The sequence below is a fragment of the Clytia hemisphaerica genome, unplaced genomic scaffold (assembly GCF_902728285.1).
Source record: "Clytia hemisphaerica strain Z4C2 unplaced genomic scaffold, Clytia hemisphaerica genome assembly, whole genome shotgun sequence".
Lineage (NCBI taxonomy): Eukaryota > Metazoa > Cnidaria > Hydrozoa > Leptothecata > Clytiidae > Clytia > Clytia hemisphaerica.
In genome coordinates, this window is record NW_027104233.1 from 1 (window position 1) to 9,706 (window position 9,706).

A 9,706-nucleotide genomic window follows, 5' to 3' on the forward strand; every position below is an offset into this window, starting at 1 on the left:
AACCGTTCGAAAGTGTCAATGTCTATCCCTGCTAGCGCATTTACTCGGTATAAAACCCAGATCGAATAATGGTACTTTAACTGTATTTAAACATGTTTTGAAAAACTGGAACCCAAAAGAAGATATCAAATTACCAGGGAAATATTCGAAAGTGGTATACGCGTTGATATTTGTTGGAGGTGTTTTACTGGCATTGATTGGTATGGCGTGTATCTATTATTCCTTGACATTTTTATATAGGTGTGTTTGTAGGCTGAGTGGTGGCAGGAAGAAGAGATATGTGAAAGTGGAGAGATCGTTGTTGGAAGATGATGAAGAAGAAGATGAGTTTTAAAGATCTGGTTACATACGCGCCAAGGTTTTTTCGCGCCAAGCTTATTCAAAGTCTCTCCTAACTGCAACGGATTTCAGGGGGGGTCAAGCAGTTAGTACATGACACCCTTGACACTTAGTACGGTGGTGGTCTATTTTCAGAATTGGCAAAATGCAGTTAATACACCCAGTGTACTAAGTGTAAAAACAGGAAAAATCAAGCTTTTTTGGCAAAAAAAAAAGGGATTTTGGGGCAAATTTCTTTAATTTTTTTCAAAATTCAAAAAAAAAAAAAAGGATTTCAATCTTAAAAAAGTAATTTTCAAATTTGAAAATAAAGAATAACTTCCAAAATTTTACATTTTTTTCTAAAAAATGTTTAACATAATTTCAATATCAAAGATGTTGAAAAGTTTCCCCAAAGGCAAATGCATTGGCCAAACATGCGATTTTGGGTTATTTTGTGGTGGTGTATTGAAATTCGACCTCTAAACCAGTTAGTAGCATTGTGTACTAAGTGAAAATGCTGGTGGTCCCTTTTCAAGATTATAAAAAATCAGTTATTCTTATATGCAAAATCTATGAATGACAAAAATATAGGAAATGATGAGAGATAATTTGCTTGCATGTATTTCTCAAGATTTTTTAAAGATTTATACGCCTTACAGGATTTAAGTTGTTCTAGTAAATACTTGAAAAAAACTACTAGTCCGGCAGCGAAAAGGGCTTTTTTGCATCAACCTTTACAAGTAGTAAATATGGGTTTTTATTTTATTTTCTCATTATATGGTCCCTTGGGACCCCAATACCGGTTTTTGCCAAGCTGGCAAAGCTGGGGAATTTTTTTTATGGGGGCTTGAAGGGGGTAGGGTCATTTTAGCCTGGGGGTTCTTAGAAAGTCGATTTCGAAGTTCTTATTTAGCTAAAACTGATTGCACCATCAGATAGAGCTTGAAGAGTAGATCTCCAAAATGGGGTCATTTGTCTCATTTGGCGGACTTAGTCCCCCGGAATTGGCTGATACGTCTTCAAAAATGCAATATTTTATGCTGACGTCAGCATTTTTGAGAGAATTTCCAGCGAAAGATAGCACTTTTAACAGATGCGTTTCGAAGAGTACTATCGATTAGAGGGGTCATTTATAGGGTTTCCTAGGCTAGATCATGAGATATTTGAGTTTGAAATTTTGCTGACTCAGCGTTTTTCAACGTTTTTGGCCCTTTTCTGCTGAGTCAGCAAAATTTCAAACTCAAATATCTCCCTAGGAAACCCTATAAATGACCCCTCTAATCGATAGTACTCTTCGAAACGCATCTGTTAAAAGTGCTATCTTTCGCTGGAAATTCTCTCAAAAATGCTGACGTCAGCATAAAATATTGCATTTTTGAAGACGTATCAGCCAATTCCGGGGGACTAAGTCCGCCAAATGAGACAAATGACCCCATTTTGGAGATCTACTCTTCAAGCTCTATCTGATGGCACAATCAGTTTTAGCTAAATAAGAACTTCGAAATCGACTTTCTAAGAACCCCCAGGCTAAAATGACCCTACCCCCTACAAGCCCCCATAAGAAATTTTCCCCAGCTTTGCCAGCTTGGCAAAAACTGGTATTGGAGTCACAAGGGACCATATGATGGGAAAATAAAATAAAAACCCATATTTACTAATAGTAAGGGTGATCCTGGATCGCCGCCGGACTATACCGGGTGGCCGTTTGGATTTAGTGTTAATTTTTTTTTTTTTTGAGATTTGACCGTATTGGTGATGAAATTTGAAAGTACTATGTCTTAGATATTTTATTTAAAACACTAGATATAGCTACTCTGTATTTCCCAAGCAACGGAAGGTGAAGCAAAATAATGCGCCATCTTTACTGAAAGTAGGTCACAGTTCGGTACCGGCAATTTATTCAACCAAGCAAAAGAAAAACCTAAATGGTGCGAAGCAACTAGGCGAATGATAGGCTTGATTGATCAAATTGCCGGCACCGAACTAGGGTATACTTATCAAAGATGGGGGGTTATTTTGCTTCAGCTAGGGACGATAGTTCTATCTTCCTGTAAGCGGAACTACAAATTAGAGATTTCTTTTGCTGAATTACAGCTTGTCACTTTCTACACAAAATAAAAATCTCTTGTCAGTTTGGGGATAATCGGAATTTGGATGATTTTTTAAATCGATTTAGTTTGTATGTAGTTCAATTTTATAACAATATTTTGATAATTTCTCAACGTGCATTTTTATAGTAAAGTATACAATGTAGTTCTATTTTACAATCAATTCATTATTTATCTAAATTTTAACGAAAAGTTTTATTGTGTTTATCAAATTCACTTCTAGTGTTGTTGATAATTCTTTATAAGCTTCAGTTCAGCATATTCAGGAGTTAAATCTCAAAGATTCGTCATCCAGGATCCACCTTCTTTCAATTACGTTTTTTCTTATATAGAAGTTTACATTTCCTCTTCTATTTCTTTATTTTTAGTGCATGCAAAATTTACTTAAAACAATACTTACAATGAATCATGGGTTGAACTGATTATCAACAACACCAATATTCAAATGTTAACCTATACAACCCTCTTCTTCGTCATTTGGCATGGGTTACCATGGATTCAATCAACACCAACGAAAGAGAAAGTGTTCTTGTTGGTTTTCGATGGATTTGTACACGACTTTGAAAAACTGACAACCAACATGCCGAACTTTCAAAAACTTGCATCCGAAGGTGTCAAAGCTAAAGGGTTGATTCCACCTTTTCCATCTGCAACCTTTCCGTCAATGACCACACTATCAACTGGTCTTTACCCAGAATCCCATGGTATTATTCGCAATAACTTTTACAATAAAGATGGTGTATATTTCAGATGGAATGGAGATCCAAAAGATCAAAATAATTCGATGTTCTTCACACGTGAGCCGATATGGTTGACCAATCAAAAACAAAAAGGTAATTACTTTCAATAAATAATAATAAAGCTTTACAGGTTTGCAGGCCACCGTGAAGACACATGGGCCTCTATAAACCGCTCGTACTTTTTACAATGATCTTTTTGAAATAGAGTTTTTTTCGCGGGCTCCCCCGGACTTTCCATTTTGTGTTGTCTCCTTTGATTTTAGCATTCTTTTTTTCGGCTTCCTTACACCATTCTTTGATTATTTGTCTTTCATTTTTGGTCAAATCCTCTGTCACTCGGTAAGGAAAGCCTTTTGCTTTTGTTATTGCTTGCAACACTGTGTTCTTGTCCTCTTCGTTCGTAAATGTGACTTTGATTGGTCGGTATCTCGCTTTATCTTCTCTTTCTTTCGTAAATTTCCCGGTCCGCTGCGTCTCGGTAGTCTTTATATTCCTCAAATGGAGCCGCCAACCAATAATTTTGTCATAGATAAATTCTTCGTCCTTGATTTTCGTTTCTTCTTCAGATTCATCTGTCGATTCATCCATCCCATGAAAAATTAGGTTGCGTGCTGTCGATCGAATCAGCTGCTCCTCCTGCTTTTCTTTACGAATTGCATCTCCAATGTTTTTCTCGATGTGTTTGGATGTGATTTTAGCGTAGCTCATTGGTGGTCTTTCCTCTTCTTTCTTTTCGATGATGTTTTCAATCTTTTTTTCAAGCGTGGTTATTCTGGTGTCGATAGTTTCTTTCATTTCGTTGACCATAACATTGACGTCCTGTGCTTTCAAATGGTTTATTTCTTCGTCCTGCCTTTTCATTATATTCTCACAGGCTTTGATTTCGTTTTTGAATCCTTCAATTTTTGATGTTTCATTTGAATTATACCTTTCCATTACCTGTGCTGCGATTTTGGTATAGTTTTGACACTGCACTTTGACGGGCTGCAAAAGTCGTTTATTGATGGTGGTTTTTGATTATTTTCCTGAATTTTTTCCGCCATCTTTGTGCATTTTTCAGACGACAACCGTTCAGTTTTGAAGTTAAGTATCTGTAAAATCAGGTAAACGAAAGCACTTTCATCGCCAGAACTATGGCTTTTTATGCTGTATTCTTTCCAGTGAAAAGATGACCCCTTTTCAAGTTTTATGAAGGGAATTTATGAAAATTATATCTCAACGAGGTTGTCTGTTCATGATATTCATGGCGTTATGTTTTATACGGAAGCACCCAAGATAGGACAGGCCATTTGGCAATAATTTTATTCTTTAAATTTAAGATTAAATGCAAACACTCGGCTTTTTTGTGCTTCTGTATAAAACAGCACGGTATGAAAATATGTGATTATGAAATGTATTTGAAAAATTTCTTATTTCTATTAGGACACAGCTCTGTCTATTACTGGCCTGGATATTACTCATTCGATGAAAAACCGACTTATCACAATCAAGAGATCAGATACCTTGGTGCAAACATCACAGAATCACAAAAACATATTGCGGAGACATTCGATGTTTATGAGAAGGATCCATCATTGAATTTCATGGTATTGTACGTTGATGCTCCCGATACTACAGGTCACGTTCATGGCGTCACGTCGAAAGAGGTAATAGCGAGGTTAAGTATTGATAGATTAATGATGACGACGAACGAATTTCCTCTAGCCTTTCTTCACGCTACGAAAATTTTCCACAGGCTAAGCGAGAAGCAATAGTATACCCGCATAGTATACCCGCTTTGTTTTAGAACGATAAACATGAAGCAAAGTTGATCTTTCTGCTGGGTAAGTCTGCCTTGCTTTCAGGTTAGCCTGTAGAAAATTTCCATAGCGTGAACGAAGGTTAGAGGAAATTCATCTGTCGTCATGATTTACCTATCGATACTTAACCTCGTTAATGTTTGTATTTGAAGGACAACATTAAACATATCTAATACCATTTGTTTTTACAAAGCCTGTTTTAGCGATTTCTGGACAATTCCCCCTGGTGAATTCCCCCAGTAAATCCCCCCCCCCCCTGGTGAACTAAAATATTATATAATTTGAAATAAGCGGTTCTACTATTTATTATATCTTTCAGTTTTTTTCTCAGAATCAAAAAAAAATTCAGGATTTTTAGGAAATTTTTTGATTTCCAGAGAAAAAATTGTAATAAAGTCTCTCTAAGGGTATGATTTTTTTTCAAAAATCGAAAAAAAAATACTCAAAAAGTTTCTCTAAGGGTCACCTTTTCAGCAAAAATCAGTCTTTATAAGGGTCGGTTTTCGGAGGTCCCGTCCGCACATACCTCTCATTCGCCAACCCTAGTACTCCCCGGGGTTACAGTCGATGATTTCGAAACTTAAAAACACATATGAAAACATATAGGTGGGAATTCACCAGGGGGGGAATTCACCGGGTGGGAATTTTCCGGGGGGAATTCACCAGGGGGGGAAATGTCCGGACACCATTTTAGCAAAAGAAAGAGCGAGCGCTTTCCACGTTCCACGTTCCATGAATACAATTGAAAAATCTATATAAACATCTACTATAAACATAGCATTAGTTAGAATAGTCAAAAGTCCTTTTTTCCCGTACTTTTCATTGAAAGTGATCAAGAGTTCCAGAAAGTAAAGTGATATAATTAATGAATAAATTGGAACAACAAATCCATTTATTACGTTTTAGTCTACTGCTCGTATTGAAGCATTGGACAAAATTCATCTGTCTGATTTACCTATCGATACTTAACCTTGTTAATGTTTGTATTTGAAGGACGACATTAAACTCGCAAAATTAAGTAGGTGTGGAAATTTGTAACACGCGAAAATATATACCAATAAGGTAGTTTTTTATGATTTTTGGCACAAAGATGCAAAATAGTAATGCCCCAAATGTAACAATTTTTGAAAACAAAATTTTCGGCCGGAAATATGCTGGAAAACCGTTTTTTTGGCATTTCCTCAAGATTTCATCTTTGGTTTCCCGATTTTTTGAAAAACAATGATATTTAAGGCGTTTTGCATTTTCGCTAAACGCTATACTTTCATCATCAGGTAGATCCATTCAGCATCTAGCTTGTTTTTCCGTAGTTTTCATTGAAAGTCATCAAGATTTCCAGAAAGTAAAGTAATAGAATTAATGAATAAATTAGTACAACAAATCCATTTATTACGTTTTAGTATACTGCTCGTATTGAAGCATTGGACAAAATGGTGCTGGGATATCTCCGTCAAAAGTTATCCAAACACCCAGAAATCAACTTGATCATTGTGGCAGACCATGGACAGATAAATACTCAAAAAGATAGATTTTATTTTGTCAACGATTATGTCCCCAAAGAGATGTTGGCACTTTATCCTTATGGTTGTAATAGTGTTTGTGCTTTGAAGCCATCTAAAGGACATTCAACGGAGGAAGTTATTGAACGATTGGAACCGCTTTTACAAACTGGAGGCTTCAGGATATTCAAGTAAGTTAACAAAACAATGACCATGTTCATGCAAAAAAGGGCTAAAATCTGTATTCAGCTTTTTATTTCAACCACCTTATGAAGGTTCCTTGGTATTGAATCTTTGAACATAGGGACTTGCCATATAAATTCACATAATTTACGAATCTCATTTCTAGAACTAGAATAAGTTGAAATTAAATTATTTGAGCTAGTCAAATTAGTTAGTCTATGATTTTGTTTCCTCGCAGTTTTTTTAAACTCTGTTATTTTTCTACAGCCGCGAATCCAAAGACACTAAACTGCAAGTCCCCAATTTTCTTCATTACACACAAAATGAGTTAATTCCACCAATACTGATTCTACCAAAGCCTGGATGGATATTGTACGATACTCGACCGCCAAAGCCAAGAGGGCATCGTTTAATCGGAGCTCATGGTTATGACCCAAGCAATTGTCCAGAGATGCAGAGTATATTCTATGCTTCTGGTCCTGCTTTTAAGAAAGGTGTTTTAATGAAAGCATTCGATAATGTCAATGTCTATCCTCTTTTGGCGCATTTACTTGGTATAAAACCCAGACCAAATAATGGCTCCTTGACAGTTTTTAAACACGTTTTGAAGGATTGGAATGATACAAACGACTTAGATTGGTCAAACTTTTCACTATACGGTTCAATATTTACAGTTTGTGTGCTTCTGGTACTAATAGCGAAAACTCGCTTAAGGGTGATATGCGTGTCTTGTATTTGTCATTTTTGTGCTGTCATCTACCGGTTAATTTGCAGACCAAAAAAGAAACATCAATACATGAGAGTATCACGTGATCGGAATGAAGATGAAGAAGAAGATGATGAAGTATAGTATTTACCCTCATATCGCAACGTAGGGAGTCTGGGTTCGAGTCTACCAGTGACTTTGGCCACGTGAAGTCAAGTTCACCTTGTAAATTCCGTACCCCTTATCTATTGGTATTCAACTTTCGACGAAGAGAGTTATAGTGAGATGATTTTAGTGCCAGATAGTGGCAATGACAGTGACTGTGGGACAGAGGATAGCTGTTTTCAGGATTTAAATTTTTATAAAGATTGAACGTTAAGGATTTTGTCTATTTTATGAATGGTTAAAGTTTACAGTTTATTTATTTGCATATACCTATTTTTTCTTCATAAATCTCGTTAGAACAACATAGTTATATACAGCGATGTCATGAGAAAGAGTTGTCACAATTCTTTGGAAAGTCATTAGCGCCATCTAAGTAAAACAAATCGATCTCCTATATTTGTACTTGCCTGTTTTTGGAAAATGTTAGTCTAGATCGCAGACCTATACAAAACCCCAGGTGGTAGAGGGAGCACGAATGCGTTAGTGAACGCCAGCAGCCTAGGGAAATGTGTGTGTTGCTGAATGCTTCTTCAACTAAAATTACTTGTATGTTTTTAATAAAAATGAATGATGAATGAAAAGTCAAAAGAAATAGTTTGAAATTTGATACAACAACTTTCGATTATTATTTCTTCGCAAAACATCAATATATTAATGAGGAGAAAACCCATCTTATAGAACTATCCGATTCAAAAAGCTTGAATTATGAATAGGTAACAATGTAAGGCTAGTTTGTTATCATAGATTTTTTCGGAAACTTTACCAGAACACTTTACCTCCACTATTACCTTACTTTTAGATAAAAGATAAAATATGGCGCAAATAACAAAGATTCTAACATTGCTTTTCATTCCATTTTCTGGGAATTCATGTTAGTGCATTCAAAGAAAAAGTGTTTTTGCTGATATTTGATGGATTTGAAATAAACTTCCATTTATTGCCACTTTTTTGCCTTTTGCCATAGAAGTAAACAAAGGATATAGTAGAAATGCGTAGCATCATCGAGAGACAGTTGTGATTTGTAATTGATGGTGATGGTTTTCATGATTTTAACGTTATTTTGTAAGGAGTTCGTTCCTTACATACGTAGGACCGTTGACGCTCAATAGTCTATGAAGGGTTACAGTTTACTGTTTATTTTTTCGCATTCGCATTTTGTTAGAAGATATAATTACAGTGCAACATCATGTAATTCCTTGCATAGGCCGCAAGACAATTAGAGAGCTGTTAGGAAGTCATTTACGTCATTTCTAAGTAAAATTAATCATTTCGAGATAACCTGAGATCAAATTGTCTTGCATGAATTAAATAAATGTGTGTAGTTCTGCATGCTTCTTCGACGAAAGTCACAGTCAAGAAATATGTTGTTTTATAAAAACAGATTGAAATTTGATAACAAGGACAAACATTTTAGTGTGGAGAAAAATCGTCAAAGGATATGAGTATAGGCTTCAACTAAATCGGAAGCTAATTTGTTATTATATTTTTTTTGGGGAACTTTAGAAAGCTTAACCTGGTCGTTACATATTTCTTTCTCAACCCTACTTATTGGATGTTTAATTTTATTACCTTACTTTTAGATGTGAAATAAGAAAAAAATTAGAAAATATGATGAAGATTCTAACATTGCTTTTCATTACATTTTTGGGAATCCATGTTAATACACTCAAAGAAAAAGTATTTTTATTGGTATTCGATGGATTTGTACACGACTTTGAAAAATTGACAACCAACATGCCGAACTTTCGAAAACTTGCATCTGAAGGTGTCAAAGCTAAAGGGTTGATTCCACCTTTTCCATCAAGTACATGGCCCTCTATGAATACATTATCCACAGGTTTATACCCTGAATCACATGGAATTATAGATAATGGCTTCTTTGATGAAGAGGGAACCTATTTCAAATGGGACGATGATCCAAATAACCGTACCAAAGCAAAAGCTTATACCCAAGAACCTATATGGCTATCGAATCAATTACAGAAAGGTACCCTCTATTTTTCTATAAGACGGAACCAATGAATCATTGTTGAGATTGTTCTGATTCTTTTTGCACTTTCAGCCTCAAATTGTTATTATCATTACTCTTAGGTGCCAAATAAACGGGGGGGGGGGTTCGAATAAAACGGCGGGGTTGGAAAAATTTTTCAAATCAAATAAACCGGGGGGGGCTAGTACCGGGGGG

The 9,706-nt window shown here is 35.7% G+C and overlaps 1 protein-coding gene across 1 annotated transcript; it reads left to right on the forward strand.

The window, feature by feature from the left end:
* The first annotated feature begins 2,801 nt into the window (after positions 1-2,801).
* LOC136815945 (bis(5'-adenosyl)-triphosphatase enpp4-like) lies at positions 2,802-7,853 on the forward strand. The gene is made up of 4 exons (XM_067072373.1): positions 2,802-3,262; positions 4,592-4,815; positions 6,369-6,658; positions 6,918-7,853. The coding sequence occupies exons 1-4, from the start codon at positions 2,875-2,877 to the stop codon at positions 7,498-7,500; spliced, it is 1,485 nt and encodes a 494-aa protein (XP_066928474.1). The 5' UTR covers positions 2,802-2,874; the 3' UTR covers positions 7,501-7,853.
* The last annotated feature ends 1,853 nt before the right edge of the window (positions 7,854-9,706 follow it).